General features: G+C 42.6%; 2 protein-coding genes and 1 long non-coding RNA gene across 4 annotated transcripts; 2 read left to right on the top strand and 1 right to left on the bottom strand.

Annotated features, from left to right (window-relative positions):
• Positions 1–510: 510 nt before the first annotated feature.
• On the bottom strand, positions 511–25,136 carry LOC128455829 (uncharacterized). 2 transcript variants are annotated; one of them, XR_008341766.1, is made up of 4 exons: positions 24,960–25,136; positions 21,639–21,723; positions 15,028–15,134; positions 511–687 (listed from the first exon to the last, which is right to left on the bottom strand). It is a non-coding gene; the product is annotated as an uncharacterized LOC128455829 (long non-coding RNA). The 2 variants fall into 2 exon arrangements; XR_008341765.1 differs by having other exon boundaries at positions 21,639–21,700.
• On the top strand, positions 13,070–22,920 carry egfl6 (EGF-like-domain, multiple 6). The gene is made up of 13 exons (XM_053439726.1): positions 13,070–13,793; positions 15,060–15,166; positions 15,497–15,589; positions 15,803–15,922; positions 16,034–16,153; positions 17,236–17,370; positions 17,458–17,580; positions 18,005–18,067; positions 19,641–19,874; positions 21,098–21,172; positions 21,265–21,360; positions 21,463–21,725; positions 22,220–22,920. Exons 1-13 carry the CDS (start codon positions 13,720–13,722, stop codon positions 22,325–22,327), a joined length of 1,611 nt encoding a protein of 536 aa, XP_053295701.1. The 5' UTR covers positions 13,070–13,719; the 3' UTR covers positions 22,328–22,920.
• rab9a (RAB9A, member RAS oncogene family) lies at positions 24,235–26,952 on the top strand. The gene is made up of 3 exons (XM_053439722.1): positions 24,235–24,638; positions 24,985–25,106; positions 25,223–26,952. Exon 3 carries the CDS (start codon positions 25,262–25,264, stop codon positions 25,868–25,870), a length of 609 nt encoding a protein of 202 aa, XP_053295697.1. The 5' UTR covers positions 24,235–24,638; positions 24,985–25,106; positions 25,223–25,261; the 3' UTR covers positions 25,871–26,952.
• The last annotated feature ends 52 nt before the right edge of the window (positions 26,953–27,004 follow it).

The following is a 27,004-nucleotide window of genomic DNA, read 5'->3' as shown; positions in this document are numbered from 1 at the left end:
TCCTGGATTTGTGACCATCTGCTTCAGCAGGTTAATTTTTTTTTATGCTGTGCTTGTAGAAGTGTCGAACCTCTGCTGTGACTAAAGCATTTATTCACATTGTGAGAACTCTGGTCTGTTTCCAACTAGCTGCATGAAAACCTATAGGGATAAAAACTAAATTGTGCCCATTTTCTTTTTTCTCAAAGAACTTCCTGCCAATACTTGACATTAAACCATGCCTGTACAGTGAATTAGTTCCAGCCAACTCTGGGCAACAGCACATCCAGTCCCTCCCTGCTTCCAGCTGTGGCTACAGCAGCTTCATACTGAAACTGCAAAGAGGTACTCGTGAGAATTTCTGACCACAACCTCCCCTTGAATGATCTCAGGTGGTGGATTGGGGGGGGGCATGTCTCAATCTTACTTATGCCCAGTTGGATTTAAATCAGGCGCTGCAGTATTTTGGAATTGCTTTAAATTAAAAGTAAGAAACACTTGACAATCTCACCCTGTTCGCAGCGATCATTACCTGGGCTGTAATCGGAGATGAACAATGTACTACTTGGCCTGTTGAGGCTGATTTCTGGAACATGCCCTGAGGCCCTGCATGCTCACAAATGTAAGGAGCATTAGATCCTTTACTGCTGGGTGAGGCTGCATACCATCCATTGAGAACTGTGTTCTGACAGGCTTTCTGCTGTTTGCCTGCATGGAACCAAAAGGAGAATAGCGTCACATTTTGGATGTATATGACAAATCATTCAAGACTGTGATGACTACATATTGAATTTTTGGGTGACCTCATCGATGTGTAAACCACAGCACAAACGAGGCAAAAAATATGTATAATTTAATATCGAATTAAAAAATAAAAATAGACAACCTTGTTGTGCAGCACGGAGGAGACAGCTGTATCTCATGTGAGAGAGATTATGTCACTGTGTCCATACAGTAGACCATAACAGCTGTCCCTGAGCAACAATAGGCTGTGCTGAGGGACTGGCACAATGCCACATTCATCCTCGTTCCCATGAGGCTGCATTTAATCTGAAGTCATTTTTAGTATGGGAAAAGGGACGTCTTGTTTTAGTTTTTGTAGTATTTCCATATCAGAGGGCTTCATAGTACAAGCCGCATTCACCCATTGCTGAAACCAATGGTACAGTGCTTCACTACGCACGCAACACTTTTTCTATCACACACCATACATATAATGTCGCCGTGGCCGACAGGGGCAATTTGGGATTCAGTGTCCATAAGACACTTTGGAACGGAGACTGGAGGAGACAGGGATTGAACCACCAACCTTCAAATGCTGAGGTAGAGAAGTAACAAATGGGCACACTGTTCATAAACACATCTATAATGCCAGCCCGAGTCTCAGCCCTTATGAGCAGTCTGGTCACACAGCTCCTCATTGTCCAGTCACAACATGTGTCTATAACATTAGCCAGTGTTGCACAATACAAGTCACTAAACTACACAACTTTGTTTTAATATCATTGTGGCCGATTAGACAGACTTGACAACTTCATAATAAGCTGTAGGGCACAGCGTGTTCCTCAAGAATAGTTCAAAGGGAGACAGACTGGAACACTCAGGCCTCAGTTAACACAACTGTCCATGACAAGGGATGCAAATGACAGTGACGTGACCCCAGGGGCTGATTGTGATGCACTCGGCTTGAGGCACCACAAGGCCATCTGCCAGTGTTGCAATGGGCACCCTCTGGACTGACTGACCGCAGCCTGAATATGGCAGCACACGTAATGTGCGTTGAGAATGAGAGCACTCAGGAGCGTCAGCTTCCCCACAGAGGGCTTATACTGCACATCAACAATCACATTGTACTGTTACATGGCAGAGACGCACCACTTCCCAGAAGTTCTATTGGATTTAGATCTGGTGACTCGGGGAGGGCACTGAAGTCATTGCCGTGAAACCACTTCGAGACACATTTTACTTTGTGATGTGGAGCATTATCGTCATTAGGAGATTGGCACATTGGTTCTATAACGCACTTGGTCAGTAACAGTTCAGAAATACTTGGAGTTCAAAGCTCAAAGTCAACGAGATCAGTTTTTTACCCTGCTGTTAGATTTGAACATTTTAAGCTGACCTGCAAGATGCAGTTATATACATGTGCATTTATACACATTATTTTGTTCTCATCCTGTTGATTCTCATTTTGTAACATTAAAAACATGTTGGGCTCTAACAAATTGGTTGATCTTATGTTTGAAGTTGAGTGCGAGTGGCTTGAGGGTCACGGGGGAGAGGCTGAGCCAATCGGATCCGACCCTTGATGAGATGCGGTCGACGCCCTGGACAGGCCGCCAGCTAATCACAGGGCCAACACACAGAGACAGACAACCATTCCACATCCACACCTACGGACTATTTACTCCAGTAAACCTAACCCAAAGTCTCTGGACTGTGGGAGGAAGTAGCTGGAATTTTTATATAGAGTATATATATATATATATACTGCTTTGCTATAATGCTAATGTTCCCTCCAAGCCCTGCTGATCCATCTTCTTTCAAGGATATATGTTAAAGGAATCCCTTATAATTAGTAATTAGTCACAATGTGAACTAAGAAGAAAAGCAGATAAACCCTTAGCTGTTTAGGTTTTAAACCAAAATTTGGCACGAGACATTGCTTAACCATACAAGCAATAACCTGTAGGGACCATCATGAGAAGAGTGTGTTTCGACAGGTTATTGTTTTAACAGGCCAGGGGAAGTGACAGGATCTCACAGCTGAGAGCCGAAGCATGGAGAGACTCCTCCGTGTGCTTCTGCACCTTCCTCTCGCTCGCTCTGAAAACCTGAACGCCCGGTCTCTCTTTCTTCTGCTCTGTTTCCATGGCAGCAGACAGGAGATTTTAGGTTTTCACACGTTATCGGAGACAGTTGTGTTGTTCAGACCTCTACACTCGTAGAGTTATGTTGACTACTTCATATCCAACAGTAATCCAGAGAAAATGAAAGGCAATTAGTATTCATGATGACCATAATTAACTAATAAATTGATGACAATACAGCAGTTTCGCTGTCTGCGTGGAGTAGGTCTCTGTCCTATGATCATCAATATAGACATCTTCTGACATTTGTGCATTTTCTTCCTCTTTAAATCAGTGTTGTGTTTGTACTAGGTGTGCTATCAGATGTTATGGGGGAAAAAAATACAGCTATTAAAATAAAGGCTTGTCCAACACCTGCAAGGGGAAGTGACACATGAGAAACTCAACTCCCCAGTGACCTATTTTCCACTGTTTGGTTCACACAGTGCAGGTCAAGAGAATCCCTGGGGGAGAAAGAAAACGTTTAGAATTGGCGACCTGTTCAAGCCTGATGCTCATGTTTCACAAATAGTTGTTGGGCAATGTGTGGGTGTCGAGCTCTGCACTATTGTGCAATAATGCAGAGATGTTTGTTATAGCCAGCCAGTTACTCGCTGTGTATACTTCGAGATAAAATGACCAAAACACTTTCTGAATCCTTCTTAAGGTTAAGAAATGTATACATTTGAAAAAGGAAAACAAGCATTTTTAAAAAGCTCACGCCCCGTTTATTATAGTGGCTGTGCAGTGCTATACTGACTGTGAATCAGCACTGATTTAACAAATTACCAGTCCTCCAGAGGGTCACACACCAGTTCAAGCTCTTTGTTTCGAACTGGGATGCAACAAGGAGGTAATTTCACAAAAATGTTATTAGAGCAGAACACTACGGTTTCTTTCAGTTATTACAAACGACCTGATTCAAACATTTAAACCAATTCGTTTGGCACCAGATAGGTGTGGTGTTATGGTGTCAGGTTACATGTTTTGTCGCGAGCATTGAATAACAGAGCAGAGTATTGGAAGAGTGACAGAATCCTTGTAAATATTCATACACACATTAGGAGGAGAGACATTATGACTTATGTAAAATCAAACACTGTCGAAATATATGTGAAATTCGTATTAGTGCAGCAGTCGTAGTAGAAGCTCAGTCAGTTCAGAAGCCGATAAAAATCAAGGACTAATAATATGGATTCACATTAGTAAAAAGCATTTAAGATCAATTTAATCTATCAGTTTTAGTGATTTATATGAGAAAATGTAAAAAGGTATAATAAAACTGAGTCCAGGACTAAAAATGGCACTCCTCTATATGTGGAGGCTCAGCATCTGAGTGTGTCACGAAAAGGGACAATTCATCTTTGTCTTCATTATTATACCCACGGTGGGAAAAAGCAGCGCCGCCATTGTGTGATAGGTAGACACAAAAGCTGAGGGCGTGTGCTGGCCAATCCAGGGACACGCCATAATGGTTGCTATGTGTGACAGAGAAACTCCACAAAATGTGCCTTGTGTGATACTTGAGATGTGGGGCATGGAGAGAAAATATCTATCCGACTTAAAATCTGATCACTTATCTTTCGATGGTAATTAAAAAAAAAAAATCTTTAAAATAGCTTCTAGAAACAGTAACGCAAAGACATAGGCAGAGTAAATAGTGAGATGATGTTGCCCAACCTGTTCCTTGTTCTCTGAAAGCTGCTCACCTTTACGTACCTTAATGAACAGTTGCTTAGAGAACATCGTGCGTTCATTAAATACAAAACAAGACCAGGAAAAAAATTATCTGTTGGTCAACACAGGCAAATCAGAGTGAGGACAAACCAACACGAGACATTATCTCCAAAAGATGTGATGTGAACATTAGTCCATGGCGTAAAAAAGAGCATGAGTGCACATTTTCTCTGCATTCTGTAAAAGTGTATATGTCTATAAAAGGCTCCTTTGGGCAAATCAGTTAGGCTCTGTTTACTAAGTTACAGGTTGAGTTAGGTTAAAAAGTCCCACTAATTCCATAAAGAAATAGACTCCTGCTTATTTGGCTCGCTGGACTGGATTTTTATAAAATGAGTAGCTAAGCACTCGTGTCTGGAGGGCACTGACAGAGATGAAGTGCTGTGTGATTCAATGTGACATGTGCATGCGTGTGTGTTGCAGCTGCAAGTAACACCCCCAAGTGTGCACGGTAACACGCCACCTACGAGCCTGGCAAACCAAATACACCGGATCGGCCCCAGCGTCCCCATGTAGGTGCAGTAAATGTGTAAGCCTGTGACACTCTCAAATTATAACGAGCTCTTGCTTTGTGATTCCCAGTATGTGCCATGCATGCAGCAGAGGGAACAAGGTGAGGCGTTAAGCTTGCATGATAACAGTGTTCCTGTGTGACAGGAAGTATTTAATGGAGGTGGCAAACTCTGTGTGACGGAAAGCATTTTCGGCGTTAGCACCGGAAGTGAAGGTTGAAGGTCGATAGACACAAACGTAGGAAGAAAAATGTAGAGCACGGAAGCAGCAGAGGGAAACGTCTGAGCTGCAGCCAAGACTGACAGAGACGTGTGAAGAAAAACAGACGTGGGAGATGAAGAAGGCGACTGCAATTTGTGATGCAAAAAATGTCATCAGTGATCAAATCGCCATTTGCATCGACTTTCTCTAGTTCAAGCTAAAAGGAAACTGCATGTGTTTGAAAAGCAGAACTGCAAGCAAACACTGCGGTGTGCATGCAGATGTAACCAAACTAGAGTGGTTCCCTCACAGGTTGCCTAACAGATCTTTTCATTTTGTAATGGCTTATAAACCCTCATAAACATGGCCTCTATAGGTCCCACCGTTACTAGGCCACTGGGTGGATGAGAAGACAGAACAAAGACTTTTCTTATTTTTAACGCTCTGTCAAAGTCACAAGTTTAGTCTGAAAACTGCCGAGGGCTGTGTGCACTGCAGGAAACAAAGTAGTTCCCTTTTTTTTAGAAAAGACTAAATGCCTTTTCTGACCAGACTTTCAGGACTGACCAGAAGTTCCTCCCTGAAACATGCACCACTGTGAAGCTGGACTTCAAACACAACAAGGCACAACACACACCTCGGTTTAGTTTAGTCTCACCACTTCAACGTTACATTTGTGGAGATTTCCCCACACATAATAGCACAGGGCATTGACTTTAGCCCAAGCTCCTCTAATAAGGCTGCTCTCGAGTTAAGTCCTTTGGGCTGGTATACATCATCATACCAGAGCAGAATAATGCTCTTGACAAATCATCAGAGCTCCACCATGTCTCAACTTCTCCTCCTCCCACTTATGCACACAAGCGGTTTCTCAAACACACAGAAGAGTTTCCCGGAGTGCTCATTGCACTGTATGGAATATATAGGATGATCGTTAATCTTAAATGAATCATCATAACTTTGTGTGCACTTATTATGTGCTATTTAAAAAAACATGTTAGCATTAGATCCTAGTCCTGCAGTAGCACTTAAGAAGAGCAAAACAAATCATTTTTAATTGCTCATCTGATCGTGCTGCATTTACAGTTTCAATGTGTGTTACAGCAGCTTGTTTATCATCTGAACTAGGAGGTTTCAAAGGTGTGTAAGAGGATGTGGTTAGAGAGTTGCAGTGCCTCAAAGTAGAAGCAAAACTCCACAGATGAATCAGCCTTGCTGGCTTGACTTGCATTTGAATTAGTATTTTTGCAAGGGTTTTACAATCACTTCTTTCCCATGACCACCAGTATAAATTGCCTGAAATACCAGCCTCTGTTAAGGAACTTTCTATGCCAGCTACACGATGTACGGAACAGCTTGATCCATGTGCCAGGGACTCCTACTACAAGCTGCACACATCAAATTAAACTGGTCACGACATGTAATGCTGCAGGAGTCTAATGATACAATTTGAGACTGGTTCCCTCCCTTCTTTATCTAAACCCCCTATCATGGTGGGAGCAAGAGCCAATCCCAGCTGACATCGGGCGTGGGGCAGGGTACAACCCGGACAGGTCGCCAGCACATCGCAGGGTCAACATCCAGAAACACACAACTCCCCACGTTTAAATGCACAGGTCATTTTTGGACAGTAATGTAATGGACAGCAGGAGAAAGCCAAAGTTCCTGGAGAAAGGGAGCACTATGTTTTTGTGTATCTTTTACTTTTATGAGCCAAGGGTCCAGAGTGGGGTGAACCGAGCTCTTCAGACAGAACCACAGTAGCCTGTTGGAGCTACAGCTTGTTGAAAACCACCTGAGGAATGTGCCTAGCTACCTGTGCTCTGACAGTCAACATGTCTCAACTAAATGTACGGCCTCCTGTAATGACCAAGGGGATTTCCTTTGAAACATATGTTTAGATTTGTGATTAAGCCATAAAGGCACACAAACTTGCAGCACTGGTCTAAAAAAAGCTTCTTGTGAAACAAGGCCACTAAAGCTGTGGCATTCGGATTCGTCTGAGAGGGGTTTAATCTCGCTTTAATCAGTGTGGATCAGCACATGGAAGTCTCTGTGTGTGGGTGCATGTGTTTGTGTGTTTGTGGGCCTGCGGAAGCCGTCGAGACAAAGCATAGGCCAACCTTTTTTAAACCGGTACCTCGGACTTCTGCTATTTGTGACATTTTCTCTCTTCCCTTTGTTGAAAGGCTGCTTCCACCTCATACTGTGCACACACTGAAACAGAGGAGCCTCATTCCGGTCTGCTCGGACCTACAATACATGCAAAGGTTAACCAAGCAGAATGTGCATGTACGAGTATGTATATGTTTAAACACCCCAAAAATATTTCAACTTGTAATGTACTGCTGATTTTATTTCATTCTGTGTATTTGCTGCTTCTGCTTAGTTTTTAGATTCTAGGTTTCCAGGTTTCATTGCTGCTTACCAGAACCTCAGTACCGCTCTGTCCTCAGTTTCGTTCCCTCTCATGTTTTGGAATGACAATAAATCTTCTTGAATCTTACTGAGTCTTATACTCCTCTCATAACTTGAAGTTTAAGAATATAATACATAACAAATCATTCTGAAATGCTTTGCCTGTAGAGTGCTTTGTGCTCCTGCAACTAGAAACAGGAAATGAAATATAATTTTTTTATTTCCATTGACCTTTACAAATAACCACAAGGCACAACTGTTTTAAAAGAATGTCCAACAACCTTTAATCCCTGCACAGAGAGAGTCAAGGCACCTTAGAGACATGGTAATAACCTGATACCGCAGGTGATACCGCAGCATGTTGCATCATGTTAGGTATTCCGTTTACACACTCATTGCATTAAGGTGAGCTGGTTTCTCTTCTTTGTATATAACTGTGTAATTATATCCAGCATGAACCTCACCAGCTCAGAAGAATAAAGGACGGTATTTAAACTCTAACCTTTGGGGTCTTGACACTTGAAGAGGTTGAATGTTAAATTGTACCCTTGAAGACACAAAAGAACAATGCAAATTCCAGTTACGGCTTGATTATCACAGTGCCATGTCCCTTCATTCCAGGTTGAAACATGAGTAGAATACAGCTAACACAAAGAGTGAAACAAGACAGCACAAATGATTAATACAAAAAAGTTGTAAAAAAGTGTAATGCACAACCTTGTGTGCAAGGGTGGTTAAATAAAAGAGGCTGTTTGAAAAGTACATGTATGTAGATCTGGCAGGAAGTGCAGAGGGGAAGTTCCCCATTAGACCCAGCCAAAGATTTAAGGAAACAGAAGTTACATTAAACATCTTTAGTCCTGTATGGACTGGAGTATATGTGATGTTTTGTAGTGGGGTTTGGAATGTAGTCAGTATGCACCAAGGAAGATGAGTCACAAGAAAACACTGTGGCAATGCATCGCTTAAATTAACCAAACTGAATTGTCAGCATTAATGTGGCAGACAAAGGTCTGTCGTCGTCGTCGTCCCCCCCCCCCCCCCCCCCCCCCCGTCCCCCCCCCCCCCTTGAATGCAGGAGGACAACGCAAAGTCATGGGTACAATACTGTAACGTGCCTGACCAGACAAACCCATCAATAAATAATGGTGGGCCACACATCAAGTGTCTTGAGAGCTCTGGGTCTTCCCTCACAGCAGGGCACAGTGGTGTCCACTGCTACATTATTAATAAGATGGGGACGATTGCCCAGCTGAGGCCGGAGCTTGTCTTTAGTCTGTCACGCTCGTCACGTCGAGGGGCAAAAGTGTCTGTGTGATCTCGCGCGTGGCCTGAATCCCCCAAGGTCCGTCTCTCTGGTTGCACTGGGTTCAAACCCACGATGCAGCAGTCTGTCATTGTGTAATCTGCGGGCAGCAGATGTTCCAGGAGAAGCACCCGGACATGTGAAATAGTCTGTGTCTGAACTACAGGAGTTTTCAGTTAGAAAAGAGTCATCAGATCACAACGAGCAGAAGAAAAAATGAAATCTGATATTTTGATGTAAACTGATCTTTAAGTCAAGGATTCTTCTGGAAACTTAATGTTGAAAATTGTTTCTCTTTTTTTTCATACAAGAGGGTATGTGGACAATCCCCTGTCTTTACTACAGATTATATTATGCACACGTCCACCCAGTCAAACAGATTTCTAAAGCTCACACTTAATATTGCAAGAGGAAGTCACAGTTTCACTGCCTGCACAACTTCAGTCTTACACGTGTCGGTTTATCAGATTTAGGGTTTTTAGAACAACCACACTGCAAATTAACACTAAATATCGTAAATAATTACAGATGATTGTGTTGCTTTAGAGCATTTAAAAGAAAGTGCACCAATGATCTTTGTACACAGCCTTTTTAAACGTGACTTGTGGGCTATAGACAACCTAGAAGTCAATCTTGGCAGCATTGATTAAAAGTATTTAAACACACCCTCTGAAATAGAGTTTATCACAAACGACAACCTTTCGATGAGCAGAGACTCAGTTTCATTGCAGTCAGTGCTCTCTGCAGTGCAGTCTTTGCTCATGTCATCTACCACTCGGGGCCGGATGTGGTTGTGTACACATCACTCTTCAACAGCCAGGTTTATCCTTTTATAGTAAGAGTCTTTCTCAATGTATCATGGGCCACAGTGAGGGACCCATCAGAGTTGATGAACACTGGATGTGTGCCCATATTGGTGCATCAGATTTTCTCAAAAAAAAAGGGAAATGCTTGTTTCAGGGCGGTTGAACTACAGATTGTAAAGCCCAGTTATCAGCAGCTTTATCAACTGACAGCTTCATCTACTCGAGTTAAGTAAGAGGACGGTGAATTGTCAGACGTGGGTATGTGGGGAGGTTCCTGAAGGCTTCGATGTTGCAAAGTAGCGCTGCACCACTTGAGCCTTGTTTTGTAGCCACTTTAATAAAAACATATGGAAACGAGGACAAAACTTGCTTCCTCATTCCAAAGGCAACACATGAAAACCGCCAAAAAGTGACTTATGTAAGTCTGGATCTATCATATGCACTCAAATGCTAAAACTAACCCAGGTGCAAAGTCTATGTTAATGTCCACGAAAAAGTAAAGTGAACCACAGACCAATCAGTAGCCACCTCTCTTTGTGATGTGCCTGTCATTCGGGACCTGCTGCGGCCTTCTTCAGTCAACATAACCAAACAGATGTGGACCTCTTGTGACAGAAATGTGACAGAGCACACTCTAAAGCACCGTGCTGGTAAATTTCCACTCACACGCATCAGAGAGCTCTGTTCAAAACCAGTCACAGCACATTAAACCATAAATCACATTCACCCCCGAACACACTGATGTCTGATGCATAATCATGACGGAATGAAGGTGAAACTCCAGCTCAGTTACAAGCTTAGTGCAGTCAGAGTCTTTAGCAACTTGGCCTTATTAGTTTTCCAATAGTAGCAGGTGTTGAACTATGTTTCCCCCTCCTGGACAAAAAGTGTAATAAAAAAAAAGAAGGAGAGAACGGTTGAGAGTAATCTGGACGTTGTGCTCCTTATTTGCATTAGGAACTAAGTGGACTCAATAATTAAACTACAAAAACATGTCAGAATAAACAACACATAACTGTACTATTAAAATAAACTATGTGCGGTTTTAGTAATGGCTTTTGGAAAAGCTCAATAGTCTAAACGTGCTGAATCACCAACAGCGCAGTGCAATTTATAGCTGCCATAAATTAAGCAATCCTTTTGTTATTCATTCATGTATAATCAATTGATAATACTGTATCAGCATTGAATGAAAACATTGAATTGCTATAAGCAAAGAAGCCACTAACCTGCACAATTTAATTCGGGACACCTGGTGGCGCTGTTCACTTGATAACTATCCTATAGCACAGAGAGTGCGCTCACACACACACACGCACACGCGCACACACACACACACACACACACACACACACACACACACACACACACACACACACACACACACAACGTTTGTCTCCATGTCTTAAGGGGAAATCACATTGACTTACATTGATTACCTGGAAACTTACCCAGACCTTAACAATTGTTTGTAATTGCCTAACACTAATCATTACCCTAACTACACCTCACCTTTAAGTAAACCTAACCTTAACCTAACCTTACGACATGTCTTCCTGAATTACATGAAGTCACGAAGACGTTTTTATTGGTCCCCAAAGGGAAGACAAGTCCCCATAAAGATACTGTGAACAGATGTTGGTTCCAAAAAGAGATTGCCACACACACATAAAGCCAGCACACAGCTCTGATGTATAGGATGCATGACCCACATGCTCAAGATGTCAGTAGTATAGTCGGGTTGCAGGCTATAAATTGGACACACAGAGAGAAGGGTGTGTTTGTGTGGTGAGGGTCTATGTGTCTTTCCAAGAATTGAGGTTGTGAAGATGTTGTGCATCTAGCAACATGACTGCATGTGATGCTATCACTTACCTCTTTGTTCAATGCAATACCCCAGGCAAGAGCAGGACGCTCAAGAACACAACACGTCACTTTCTGATTAAAGCTCTTATAACTTCCTCATTATATATATGAAAGGATTCAGCATAGTGTCACTCACCAGACAATAACATTGCTTAAGTAAATCCACCCATCACCGACAACTGTTAAAGTTTTTAAAAGGCAGTTGACGTGATCTTGTAAAAGTTTGTTGAACATACTCTCCAACTATTTTGCTCCTCAAATGATCCAATCAGCTGTGCACACATGCAACCACTGCCTGCATTCCTTCCTCAACCTCCTCTGTCTCCCTCAAACTTCCTCCTGGATCAGCATTAAAGTGTTTTCTGCATGTGGATCCTGCAATATGAGCAATATGAGAAGTAGCCTATGCGTATCTGTTGCTCTGTTCAAAAGTGTATGAGCTCTCAGACATGTTTGTCCCCCCATAGAGAACATTTCTACACCTCTCCTTATAACATAGGAGATCTGTGTCTTTGTGATTTGCCTTGTTGCTGCATTGCACAGCTGTGTACAATGCTATTTGCTGCATACTCGCTCAGGATATGGTCCATAAAAAGTTGTTACCATCCACACAGACAGTAAAGAGATGATATGTAATGTGCCTCATCAGGGAATTATCACTGGCCTGTATTTACATATGTGTGACCCATAAGTATGTGTACCTATCAATTGAAATTCATTGCATGTGAGAGCACCACGGCTACCATCACAAGTGAAAATAATTCTGAGGGAAACTCTGCAGCGACTGTGATAACAAAATTCCTGGATCCACCCATTTTTCGGATCTGAACCAAAATGTAACTGGTTCTTTCCTGACCAATACCGCATCCCGATAAATAGATATAAAAATACATAATCTCTTTGGCAGAGGTCCTTGGTAATTATTGTTGCGATAAATGGGTTCAACTAGACTGACTTAATGCTGATCTCTCGCTATGTAAAAAATGAGATATAACCAACACTTCCTGACATGATATCTGGTGAAATGATTGTTGCTCAAAACTACAGTGTTGAACCACAGACTTCCTCCTCATCTGAGAACTATTTCCATTGCAGTTATCGCCATTATAAACCTCTTCTGGTGGTGTAGCACTGGACAGACATTTAAATTGTAAAAAAGAACCAGTGCTTTAATGACCTCTGTCCTCCAAAACCTGGGAGATGTATTTCAACGACAAATGCGAACAAAACCCTGAAGCTCCTGCAGAAAACATCACCTGTCCATTTCTGAGGGGAACAGGACCAGATGTCGGAGCTGACTATGAAAGCATGCAAACCCCTTACACCTTTTTTTATGGCCGAATTGGGAACTAGCACGTGTGAGAGAGCAAAGCTTTATGTGCTACCTGTGAGTAAGACATCAAAGAGCACTGCAGCTGCTAATGACAGGCCTATGCACGTCTGAGTTCCACAATTAGCCGATAGGAGCTAATTATCCCCAAAGTACACGGCGTAGGCAGCCTGTCGAACAGATCCATGTAGAGCTCATGTTATTTCAGGAAAAGAGAGGAAATCGAATTATCCTGCATTTCACATTTGTACATTATGATTTCTCCTGCTGGTGATTCACAGGAAGAGTAACATGTGGTCCAGTCTAAGGTTTCAGTGAAGGAGAGCAGCACCCCTAAACGAAATCCCCACCCCCCTTTCAAACACACTCCTACCTTCAGAAGTCACAACCTATCCCTCTCAGTGCAGTGTCATTTCACAGAGTGTCAACCCACCTCTGGGATTTCACATAGGGAGACGTGGACAATTCTGGGACACTCCGACTAACTGCTGCATGAAGAGAGCGAGATCTTTTTTCCTGCCTTGGAGGAGACTCTGACTTTGTGCTCTGGAAATACATCAAATCCGGCGTGCCTTCAGTAGAAGCTCAACTGAGACCTGTTCCTGTCTAAGCATTTTAATGAGAGTAAGCCCCTGGGAGGAGTAGTCAGAGCTCACAGCGACCAAAGTCAGCCCCGTGGGAAACAAAGCGCTCCGGCTGCTCCCAGTCACAGACATGCAGCCATTCGCCTTGGTCAGTGCTGCTCTCCTGCTGATCTGCATCTCCTCTGGTAGCACAGCAACCCATAGGTAAGTCCATGAAGTTGAGCCGGCGATTGTTTTTAAGTTGCATGGTATGGGCCTGCAGCAGGTGTGATATTTGCGTGGTTAAGAGTCAAAAAAAGTAATGTCAGAGAGATTCCTGTCTGCTATAAAGTTACCATCACATTGCAACGAGCCTGAAATGTTCTGATATCAATAACACACCAAAAATTCCACCTATGGTATTGGTTAATGTGCAATCTGATCCACTTCCTGTCACCGAAAAAAGAATTACTACCACATTAACTCTGAGTTCCTCCACACACTGTTATTCTAAGTGCAGCAGCTCAATGAGTAACATGAACCTCCCTACTTTGCACTGAATTATGTGCTTTAAAATCGTTACAGGGAAGATGTTGTTTTGATGGTGTGTACACAGTGCTGCCGCTGCCATCAGGGTACCATGGGAGCTATGGCCGTGTGTCAGCTAAATGCGGCGCAGCAACTGTTAATAACTGAAGAGCACCTGTCACACTTAGGAGTCCCTCTTCTCCGAGCTATTCTGGTTGATTTCTACCAGGTCTCAGATTCCTCCGGTCCTATTGGAGCCGAGGCTGCTTTTAGGATGCTGCCCCTGCGACACCTTAACATCTGGAATATTAGAGCCTGCAACTGAGCACGATTGAGATGCTGAAAGCTCTCAAATTAGATTTGGATGTGTTATTCCGGCATCCATTTACCTATTTACACATTAGCGTTTTTAAATCTAATTGACAGGTTAAAAATATGCACATGCAATGTAATCTCTATAAGCGATACTGTAGGTTATTTAATCCACAACTGAGAATAACTTTACACTAGATTCTCATCCGTTTCCGGTAACAAGATTCAGATGGAGTTAAACAGAGGAAACAGAGACGTCCAACAGGTATCAATATACAACACAGGAAATGTCTGATTAGTGTGTTTTTCTCCATCTGTTGCCAACATCCTGTCAGATGGCTGTTGCTTCACAGGGAGTCCTACTTTTATATGGGAGCATGTGAGGGGACTCTTTATTTAGGTTGTTTGTTCTTTTCACACCACACCACCATTGGAGCCGATAATCAGAAGCGGATGCCCGGAAGCCTCCATTTGGCAGCTTGAAAGCAACACAAACGTGAACTTGTGATAAACTGAACGTGTTTCACTGTGATTAGGGTTTATGGCCAGATTAGAATGTTCCACGCATTACCAGTGTTGGTTAGGATTACTGCTGAGACTGTGAAATCACAGATCTTACCTTCTACTCTCTCTCTCTCTTCATCTACAAAGGCACTACCGACAAGTCCTTACTGGAAACCAACCAGGTGTGTGCCGCTATGGTGGGAGACTGGAGTGTTGCTATGGCTGGAAGAAAAACAGCAAAGGGCACTGTGAGGGTAAGGATTAATCCAGTGGGATTTACAGTTTTGGTATAAGAACACCAACCACTATATTCACATTCCATTTTGCATACAATGCTTTCTGAATGAGCAAACATACATAGATGGAAAAGTCTGAATTTTTATTCCCACAATATATGTGCCCTAAACAATTGTTGTTCTTTTCACGAGGGATATTTTCCTAACCGAGAAAATGTGGGGGAAATCCCATATCTAGATTGAAAAACCTTTCCTGCATAATAGAATGTGTGGTTTGACTCCAGTCCATTATCCTCAAAACCACGGATATTTCTGATGGTATTCTCTCCACGTTAAATGTTTTACCAGCTCAGTGCGACCACGGCTGCAAGCACGGAGAGTGTGTTGGCCCCAACAAATGCAAGTGCTTCCCAGGATACACCGGAAAGACGTGTAATCAAGGTGAGTGATTGGGGTCAGTGAAGAGGGACTGGAAAAACTGGGTCAAACTGGGTACAGGGTGATCGAATGTCCGCCTCATAACTTACTCTCCTTGCTACTTTGATAAATGCTTTCAAGAAAGTCGTCAAGCTGTGTTTAGGTTGAATTCCAAGTTTGACCTTTTGTAGAAGTTGGTGTTGTGGCCAAGAACATGAAGATGACTCTTATTTCCAGATTCAAATGAGTGTGGCTTGAAACCTCGTCCCTGTGAACATCGTTGCATGAACACTTACGGCAGTTACAAGTGCTACTGTCTCAACGGATACACCTTGATGCCCGACGGATCTTGTGCCAGTAAGTTTCCCCTTGCTACTATTCGTACTTCCCCTGAGTTGCAGTCTCAAACAGTTTCAGAATTTGCATATTTGTAAATGTGTGCTTATTGGTTTGTGCCTGTGCATGTAGATTCCAGAACTTGCTCCCTTGCTCACTGTCAGTACGGATGTGAGGAAGTTCAGGGGGAGATTCGCTGCCTCTGCCCATCTGGGGGGCTTCAACTGGGGCAAGATGAGAGGACTTGTGTCGGTGAGCGACCACAAACACAGGGATTGAATGTGTTTTTGATGTTGCCATAGAAAAACCTAAAATATTCAAATATATCACAAGAATAAGCATAGGGAAACTGTAGGAAGTACAAAAACAGATGTAGAAAAAGTTTATACTATTGGCATGCTTGGCTTGAAAATCAAATGGATGCAATTAAGTTATTTTTCTTCCCACAAAAGTGCTTGAGCTGTGACAGAGCCAGTCTGGCAAAACACAGGGGAAGTAATATAATAGTTTAAAGGGGATTTTTATTTCATGATGACTATGGATCTAACACACTATACACAATATTTCTAAAATACAAATTTGAACCTTGGCTTAATGTCTTATAATCTGCCGTCTGCGATAGACCTCCAACTAGCTGCGGGCACATACATTAAGCTGCTGACTACAAGTAGGAACATGTGAAATCATGCATTTTAGATATACATACAATAGCAAAATGATATGACTGAGATAAAACATATTGGTATATTTATTCATCAAAATACTGATAGGCTGACTCCTATGACTATTAGGCATGTGCAAAAGCATCATTAATGGTGCCAGCTCTGTTTCATCCACACCAAAATCAATGCCTCCGAACTGCACATGATGAAAAGAGTACTTCCAGCTGACCTAGGCACCCCATCAAGCTAATTAGTAGTGTTGGCTGGTGGGAAACGAGTGAGGGATCATTTTCACGACGCCCCTCTTACACCGGGACAGAGGCGCTCCATGCTGACAGATGAAGAAAGAGGAGCCGATAATTCCCTGTGAATAAGAGGAAACACACATTTGGCTACAAACCAACCAGGAGGTGTCAAAGATTTGGAAAATTATGAATAAAGTTAGCCATTAGAAAAAACTTAAAAAATGCTGACTTGGCATGTTTTGTTAGAGTTCTCCGCTCATATTCAGCACATACTTAAATTTCACTTTGCAAATTGCGGGAACAAAAAAATTGCAGTTTAGGGTCATGTGATGTACTTTCGTAGTGTATTGCCATATCAGGTTTTTCACTAAGGTGTGTCCAGGTATGTGATGCATATAAAATCTTGCCCTGTTTTGTTTCCCTGCAGATATTGATGAATGTGTTACCGGGAAGAACCTCTGCCCATACAACAGAGAATGTGTGAACACCTTTGGCAGCTACTACTGCAAGTGCCAGGACGGCTATGATCTGAAATATGTTGACGGCAAATATGATTGTGTAGGTAAGGTAAACACATTTATTAAGGGGAAATACTTTTTGTGATCAGTTCTGCTCCTTAAGCTACAAATAGGCTTCTTCTAAATTCCAGACAACGATGAGTGTGCAGCCGGCACCCACAAGTGCAGCCACCAGGCTGCCTGTCTGAACACTCAAGGATCCTTCAAGTGCAGGTGCAAGTCTGGCTTCAGGGGCAATGGCTTTGAATGCTCTGGTGAGATCTTAATTAATTTGAGAAGTTTCTTTAAGTAGGTACTAAAATACAAAAGCCCATGTCTCAGGCTTTTCCCAGATGAGAGCAGCCAGTCAGTAAAGTCAGGGGCCATTTTTACAGCCACATATTTCATTTGGACTCTTTAAACACCGGCAAATCACGGTCCTGCCAAGGGCAGTTTCCTGCTTCCCTGACTCTACTCCTCTTCACAGATGTTAGCAATGAAGCGCCACAGATTAAAAACACACCTGTGTAGATATATGACACTGTATGGTAGCCAGCCAACTGAAGAAGACGGGAAAAGACAGGTTGTGTTGACCCTCTTTGAACCAGATGATAGCAGGTGAAGCCTCTTGTAGCCAACTCACATAAAAAAGCAGAGGCCAGATTTCAGCTTGAATGAAGATGCGTTTATGTTTTGTAGTCAAGCCGTTTTATCAGAAGTCGTGGGATGGAGACAAAGGCAGTGCAGATGATTTCCTCAATGGTGAGACTGAGTGGAATCCGAGACCCTGCTTCCGCTGCTCACTCCCTGCCTTGCATCCCCATTCATCCTTCCCTCTCACTTACTTTTTAGAACACCTCCCCTGACACTTGCTTGCTCATGGCTGAACATGTTGTATGTCCACAGCACACGCAGGCTTGATGTGAGAACTAGTATCTTCAGCATGACCCTTAAAGTGAAGAACATAAAGAAAATATGCAGACCCCTTCACTCTTTACACATTTTGGAAAAGTATTGAAAAGGAAAAACTGAAATATCACATTGATAGAAGTATTCAGTCGATTTGCTATGACAGTTGAAATGCAAGGAAGATCTTGTTTCTCTTGATGTGTCTGCACAGATTCTAAGTAATCCAGATCATAAAGACAAATGCTTGGAGTTCTTGAAGACAGGTCGTCCTTCATCCGTTTAACCTCTCGTGGGGCCAATTTGTGAGTCATTGACTGTCTTCTCTGGCCAAAGTTTGTACATCTGGAATGTATATTGGTCTCAATACTCGATGGTCACTCTGGCTAACCTCCAGAGATTGGAGAAATGTCCAGAAGCACAATCATCAGTGGCCACAGTGTCCAGATGGAAACCTTTCCTTCGTTAGACACATGAAAGCACCTAAAAGACTCTCAGACCATGGGAAGCAGGATTCTCTGCTTTGATGAAACCAGTTGTTTCTCAGCATCATGTCTGGAAGAAACCAGACACTGCTCATTACCTTCCCAACCAGCAATCCAAGGGTTAAGCATGGTAGACACCAAAGAGGCTTGAGCGTTGAGGGAAAGCTAATCAGAGAACACAAGATCCCACACTGGGCCAGAGATTCACCTTCAGACGAGGCAGCAGTGGCTGAGGGAGAACTCTGTGAATGTCTTTGAGTGGCCAAGCCAGAGTCCTGATTTGATCGCAACATCTCCAGAGAGACTTGAGGATGATTGTCCACTGAGGGTCCCAGTCCAACACAGCATGGCTTGGGATGATATACAGGGAATAAATGCAGAGATTTCCCAAATCAAAGCAAGCCAAACATGTCACACCATACCCAAGACCACTTGAGACCATGGTCAGTGCCAAAGGTGTTTCAACTTTGTGTTGAGTTAAAGGTCTGAAGTTTTATGTCACTGTGATATTTCAGTTTTTCTGTTTTGTATTAAGTTGTTTTCACTTTATTATTGGACATTGAGTGTATATTGATTAGGAAACTTTAAACAATTTTAATCATAGGGCACCAACATAACAAAATGATACAAGACGAAGGGGTCTGAATGCACTGTATGTGACAAAATGCTTGTGTCCAGACAATGAATGTCGGCCATGCATCGGCATGGAAAAGGATATTCCCATCAATTGTTTTAGCATGTTCTGTCGTTTGTTGCCTTCAGTGGAAATGTAATGCATTTCACAAATAAACTGGTAAGTAACTGCAAAGAAGAGATTATCAAGACCAACAGCTGCAAAATACATGACAATAAACAACATATGCACCTGAAACATAAAAATACTGTACTTCCCATTCGTGATTGCAGTTCCACCTGTCTAATATGCTTCCTCATCCTGCCTGCAGCCATCCCAGACTCCCAAGCGAGGCCCGGGACTCTGGACGAGGGAATCAAAAACATCATCCCTGAACCGGTCGCAACTTCACCCCCTAAGATCAATCAGCAGCCATTCGACTATGATGGAGAGGTCTACACTGGCGAAGAGGAAGAATTTCTTGAGGAAGAGCAGGAGGAGGAAGAGGAGGAGGAGGAGGAGGAATATGTAGACAACCAGCTCAATCCAAGAGGAGATGTTTTCAGTTAAGTGTGGCTGCATTGCAATAATTGTTTTTCGTATTCCGGGTGGTCTGCAATGCATTACAGACAAAGTCAGAGGGTTTCGATGGAGATGTTGTTCTTGTGTCTACACAGCATCTGATCACAATAATCAACTTTAGTAAGCAGCTGAGATAAGAATGAAATAGTAGAAAAGGTATGAGCCTTTCCTTCATGTCCATGTCGACCAAAATGTGCTGCCAAATCTATACTCTTCTTGGAAAGCTTACTTATAATAATGCACATGTCCAGTTTTGGTGGCATGGACATAAATCCCTCTTTAGTGACCAACATCATAGATGGTTAGCTGAAGAAAAGTGTTCTTCAATAAGAACACTGCACTATAACAAATAATTACGATGGTTTCTAGCACATGACATCTTGGCCTGTGTCGTGTTTGCCTGTTCTGCTTACAGATTCAGACACTTTCACCAGATAAAAAGGGCAGAGTGGGCAGTCTGACTATTCAGTGGTATGCATTCCACTGAAACACCCCATAAATGTATCTTCCATCGCTCTTGATCTTTATGGAAACACAGAGTGTGTTTAGGAACCAGCAAGAGGAGACAGGCCCCAAGACATCCATCACCTCGAGGGAGGAATGTTACGCTGTCGGTATGTGAAAGCCCAGGGATACGATGCATCCAGGGCCTGCTTCCCACCTCCTGGGAGGAGGAGGAGGAAGGGAGGGAGGTTACGAAGCCCCCGAGCCTTTTATTATGTTTTCTCCAAAACAGCTGTTGTGCAAACACACTTGACTGCTATTTGGAGAGTCTGTCATCAGCATTCGAGACCTCTCTACCACTAGCTCGCCCTGGGTGAGCAGGTTAAATAACCCCAGCTGTCATTCGTCTGACTGTCAAGGGCTGCTTGCCATGGGGCTGGTTCACTGAAAGAGCTTTAAAAGGCTGGGGGGGGTATCCTTAAGTCGTAGTTCCATCTCGAGACATGAGTGACAGCTGAGCAGGTCTGCACCTGTTGGTTAAAAGCCCCTTTTTTGCTTTTGTATCATTGGGGAAAATCTCTCTGCTGCATAATTGTGGAAGATTTTTTTTTAAGATCACATATTTCTTTAGGAATTCATAGACAAAAAGTGTTATGACGTGTTACCCTGGTACAGCTGTGTCTACCTTTATTCATCAATTGTCATTTTTGACATTAATTATTCAAACTGAATTTTTTTTCCCCGTTTATTGTCTAATCACAGTATCAGAGGACTTTGAATCGGTTTTCGGCCCAGCCACAGAAGTCAAAGAAATCCAAATAGCACCAGTTCAGGAAGGTAATGAAATATCTGTTCATGAGGCATTGTTTTATAATGACTGGGTGCTTGACTCATTTACTGTTGTAACCCTGTCTTTTTATACTTTGTAGAATTCATCATGGATTGCAACTTTGACCAGGGAGCCTGTGAGTGGGTCCAAGACAGAGCTGATGACATGGACTGGAGTGTAGCCTACCATGATACTGGTAATAAAAAAAAAGACACTCTGTTTTCAAATATTATTTAAGATGAATTATTTTGCACAGTCAAATGCAGTTGTTAATCAGAGCTACTGCAATTTCTCTCAGGTGCAGAGTACTACATGGCTATGAGTGGGCTCCTCGGGGAGAAGGAGAATATAGCCAAGCTGAAGTTGCTTCTCAATGACAAGGTGCAGCAGGGCAGCTTCTGCCTCAACTTCGACTACCATGTGGTGGGACGCAACGTGGGCAGTCTCAAGGTGCTGCTGGATAACAATGCTTACCCAGTGTGGGAGCAGAGCCAAAGCCGAGACCAGGGCTGGCAGACAGAGCTCCTCACCGTGGCCTGGAAGGAAAAGGCCCCAGAATCTGTGAGTCGTGCAATCAATTCATTAGACATGTCATAGGCACAACAATGTCAAACAAAGTTACTAATAATAACAATATTTGTGGCTCAAAAGCTTGAATGTGCCTGCGGCTTGGTAAGTATCCAGGATAATCAGCTGCTCTGCATTCCAGACGGAGGCGCATGTCAATAAGTTGTAATTATGTGCATGCCCAAATTTGTATGAAACAGGTGAAGGTTTGATTGCCTTTGCCTACTGAAGCTAAAAAGTGCTGGCGGATTTTACTGGGGTAATCTGACACATTTCAAACTCCTTATTTGAGGCCTGGTTGTATACGGGGGCTTTAACTTTTCAAATCCAGCCTACTAGGCACATAATAACAATAATAACTATCATACAAAATAGGTAAAAACAGCACACATTTTATATTATAAATACATGCAGTACTTATGTTGCTATTCTATTGAATGCATGTGGCACAAACTAGAGTGGTAATTGTACATTTTGATGTCTTTCAGATTGTCTTCGAAGCTCAGCACGGCCCAGGCGTCGGAGGAGAGATAGGGCTGGACAACGTGGTGCTGACCTCAGGGCCCTGTCAAGAAGACGTGGGCCCGCTCTTTTAGGGAATCTCCACCTTCTGAACCAACAATTTGAGGAATCTCCTCAAAATGACACGTGTCAAAGATTCCCGTTTCCTGTCTGCATTATGGTCTCCCGGTTGTGGAGTTTTTTTTCTCAGTGTTCTTGCACGGCATTGCCTCGGGACGTCCACACAAAGATACAGACACATGTTCTCAGGAGGAGATTATGTGCAATCACAGCATGCATTTTTACTTTGTCACCATGCTGCAACATCAGCCCACCCTGCCATTAACCCTACTGTGGTTTTTTAAACTAGACTCTTACAGTACAGATAACTCAGATCTCAGGAAAAGGTGGAAATGCTAACTTTGTCTGTTAGTTATTTTTTACAGTATTGTGCGAAGCCCCGGTTATATGTGTATGCAATAGTGCATTGCTGAAGTTAACTGAAAATAATCTGCAACATGTGATGTGAATTTCTTAAGTGAAATGTTTGCTGAAATTCGATCTTTCATGAATAACTCTTTTGAAGGCTAGTTAGTTTAAATGATAAAACGTATCAGTGCATAACTGCTGTAAATTTTGCTTTCATATTATACTATACTACTACATTAAAACTGATTGTTTTTTCTAACGCTGTCTTTTGTTTTTCATAAAGGCAACTATGCACAATTAGAGGTTCCCAAAGTTTTTAGCCAATGACCTCGTTATCCCAAAGGTTATTGATTTGAGCGAATTCACCATAAAATCACTGATGTGCACGTGTTGAAATGTTCCCTGTGGTGCTGTGAACTGATCTGCTGGAACTGATTTTGCGACCCCCAGTTTTGGAACCACCAGTTCATGTAGTCCATGCACACTAAAAGTGAATATGATAAATCTATTTCATAATAAGAGATCTATGTTTATTTAAACGGAAGGAAAGAAGGTTTATTATAACTTGTTAGAAATCATAATGTTATGAAATGTGCTTTGTGTGGTCATCAAGACTAGAAAAGTTTTAATTAAATACAGATCTGCCATTAATCAATTTGCATTAATCACCTCACATTCGCTCATAGAGATCTGGTGACCCTTTGTATGAGACCTTCAGGTTAGGAACCACTGGACCAAACCACCAGTGTACATAAAACAGTTCAAACCAGCTCCATCTTGAACAGTGACAACAATAAAATGCTGCTTAGTTAGGAATGCACCAGTATTAAGAAACTAATAAAACAGGATTTCAGACAGATGGATTCATTTTTATAGCAGAACTACTTATTTTACTGCTGACCCCTGCATATCTCTCGATGATAGTGCTTGTGTACTTTTACTTAAGTGGGGTTGTGACTGCAGTTTTTTTGTATTTACATTATGGGAGAGGTCATTTGGCTTAAAGGTTCAGTTTGTAAAACTTGATATAAAGAGGTGGAGTTGCTTGTTGCAGCTGAATACCCCTCACCTCACCCCCCCCTTCCAAACATGACAGAGAACCGGGGGTAGCCATCAGTTGTCATCAAAACTCAAAAGGTGTTTAGTTAGTCCAGTTTGGGCTAGTGTAAACAAATATGGCGGCCTTCGTTCAGAGGACCTGCTCCTGATATAAATATAAAGTATATAAAGCCCTTTCTAATGTAAAGAAAACAACAATTTGCAATTTACACAATTAAACACTGGTGAAAACATCACTAGGCGTAATTTATATTAATTTTCTGCCAATAGATCCCTTTCACCTAAATCTGACACTGAACCTTTAATTAAAAGATTCAAACACTTATTTTGTCGTGAAAAGCTATTTATTTGTTATTTTAACTGTTCAAGTGCAAATCCAGTTTCATGCAAAAGCCCGATAGCTAATCCTGCATCCCTTATTTTTCATTGAAACGTATTGTTTGACTCTTCCCTTTGTCACAGTGTGTGGTTGGAACAGTCAGCAGCTGCTGGGGTGTTGGCTGGTGACAGCCAGTGTCGCTCTCTGGTGTTGGTGCAGGAATATTACAAAGTAGGGAACTATATTAGCACTGGAGGGACCTGGTAGCCCGCCAATATCAATACGAACCCTCAGTAAAGCTAAGTTCTGCTCGGTTTAACCGTCAATGTGAGTGTTTTTACCCGGTTGATCGGTGAACAGCGGATCACGTGTAGAAGGGACCGAAACGTTACCTCAGCATTCGTTGGCTGTTTTCGCCTCGCACGATCACATGATCCGTTGGCTAGCTGCGGTTAGCTTGTTAGCACGGAGCCTGTCGGAGCTCACCAGGAAACGCTGCGGGCCGACGTGATCTCGAGCTGTCAAACATATGCGTTAACATTCCTCCAGCTGCTTTGCGTTTTACTCCTCGTCGGACTCCACAGGGAACAACGTGCCAGGTGAGTTATTCGCGTTACGTTTTCCTGCAGGTAAGGCAGAGCCAGCCGGCGGAAGTATATTCCACAAAAGTCCAGCTGTTTTTTTGTTTTTCCATCTTTGCTTAGCGTAGCTAACACTTAGCTTGGCTCACGCATATTCCACATCCTCTCCACGAGCATGTGTGCGGTTATGTTGCTGTTATAACTTCAATATCATGTACCCCGTGGAGTCTGTACATTCTCACACAACGAGAGCCCACCAGCATTACAGGGAAAATATGTTAGCAGATGATTGATGCTACTCAGCTAACTGCTGTCCTGTACGTTCTGTTAATGACCAACCTGTTTGTTTATCACTGTGTTCCAGCCGGTTGAACGTCACCTACATGGCCGCTCCCTTCGTCATCATACACACGAGCATGTGACCGAGGACCAGGGTCTACAGCACATGATCTGGACCAGAGGAGGAGGCCAACAAAACAATCAGGGGTGAGAGGAAGAGGCACATGTCCTCCACTTAAAAACTGGGGATTGGTCACAATGTTTTTTCATACGAAAGTGTTGTAAATATGAAATATCTCTCAATCATTGCATGTCTCCACCAGGTAAATTATTTCTTAGCGGTCGACCGGGAGTGAACAGCCATGACGACAAAGACCTCCCTGTTGAAAGTCATCCTGCTGGGCGACGGCGGTGTAGGGAAAAGCTCGCTCATGAACCGCTACGTCACCAACAAGTTCGACGCCCACCTTTTCCACACCATCGGCGTGGAGTTCCTCAACAGGGACCTGGAGGTGGACGGCCACCAGGTGACCCTGCAGATCTGGGACACTGCCGGCCAGGAGCGCTTCCGCAGCCTGAGGACTCCTTTCTATCGGGGCTCTGACTGCTGCCTGCTCACTTTTAGTGTAGACGACAACCAGAGTTTCCTCAATTTGGGCAACTGGAAGAAGGAGTTCATTTACTACGCGGACGTCAAGGAGCCAGAGAAGTTCCCATTTGTAATCCTGGGCAACAAAGTGGACGTGACGGAGCGGCAGGTGTCCACTGAGGAGGCTCAGCGGTGGTGCCAGGAGAACGGCAACTACCCCTATTACGAGACCAGTGCCAAGGATGCCACCAATGTAGCCGTGGCCTTTGAGGAAGCAGTACGCAGGGTGTTGGCAATGGAGGAAAGAACAGACCACCTCATCCCCACAGACACAGTCAAGCTCCACAGAAAACCTCGCTCTGCTGCCAGTTGCTGTTCATAACGTCCGGGAGTTTTCACTAACATTCATTTTGCTGTTATGCCTAACATGCATCAAGGCTGTAGGTGTACAATGCTGTAGTAATCCTATTTAAACAAATTATGCTACTGGCTTTGTGATTTATTATGCTGTTAATGGTTTGATGATCCTTATAGTTGGACTTTGGTTTAAAGAGAGAGCGAGAGAGAGAGATGAAACACTAAATTCATCCTAGACTACACATAAACAAGAAGCACTGAATCATTCAAACAGAATGGTTGAAAAGGATCGCAAAGAAATAAACTATTTCACGTCGGCCCAACACCACCTGTGATGAACTAAATAATCTCATGAACGACCAAAGGCATTATCTTTGAAAGGTTTCACTTCACTCTGTTTAATTATTCCATTCCATCATGAAGTTAAATTATAATGTGACTCACTGATAATATGCTGTGCTATCTCAGTAGTGCACTTGTTATTGTATCCTTGAACTTCACTCCAGAATGTGACAGTGACGATAAAGTGATGACCTGTTTATTTGTGTTTAGAAAATAATCCTTTATACAGCCCAATAACCTTATTTCTGGTAATTAAAAATTAGCTAAGGCACTACTCTATGAAACTAACAAAGTCAGGCTTGTTGTGACTATTGTACATCAAGTCTTGTTTGTGCACATTTTTCTAAATGAAAAGATGGCTGTGTACTGAAAGCACTGAGGGACCAGATCCCTAATAGAAGATAAATATTCAAGCAAAGTTAACATGCATGGCATTTGGTGTAAGCTTGTGGAAACATTTTTATTTTGTATCTGTTTTTACCTTAAAAAAAACAAAAAAAAAACTGAATCAAGCTACAGTCTTTTCTTTAGAGGTGAGATTGAATAGTGGTTATGATTGAGTAAATCTTTTTTTATATAATTATTTTTAAAAACACATTTGGATCTTAAAATCACACATTTTATCCTGACAGTTTAAAGCACCTAGGTATATAGATACTTTTAAAAATGAACCCTTCATTTGCTTTGACTGTTTATTATGATTTCATTTCCATTTAAAGATGTACCTCTGGTTTACCAAATGATAAATAAACCCCCTTGAGAATTGTTGGTTAAAGCATAATTTCTCTGGACACTGCCAACCACATGCAAGAAATAA

This window comes from Pleuronectes platessa, chromosome 14 (genome assembly GCF_947347685.1).
Source record: "Pleuronectes platessa chromosome 14, fPlePla1.1, whole genome shotgun sequence".
NCBI lineage: Eukaryota > Metazoa > Chordata > Actinopteri > Pleuronectiformes > Pleuronectidae > Pleuronectes > Pleuronectes platessa.
The sequence above is the reverse complement of the archived record's forward strand: the minus strand, read 5'-3'. Positions and strand labels throughout refer to the sequence as shown.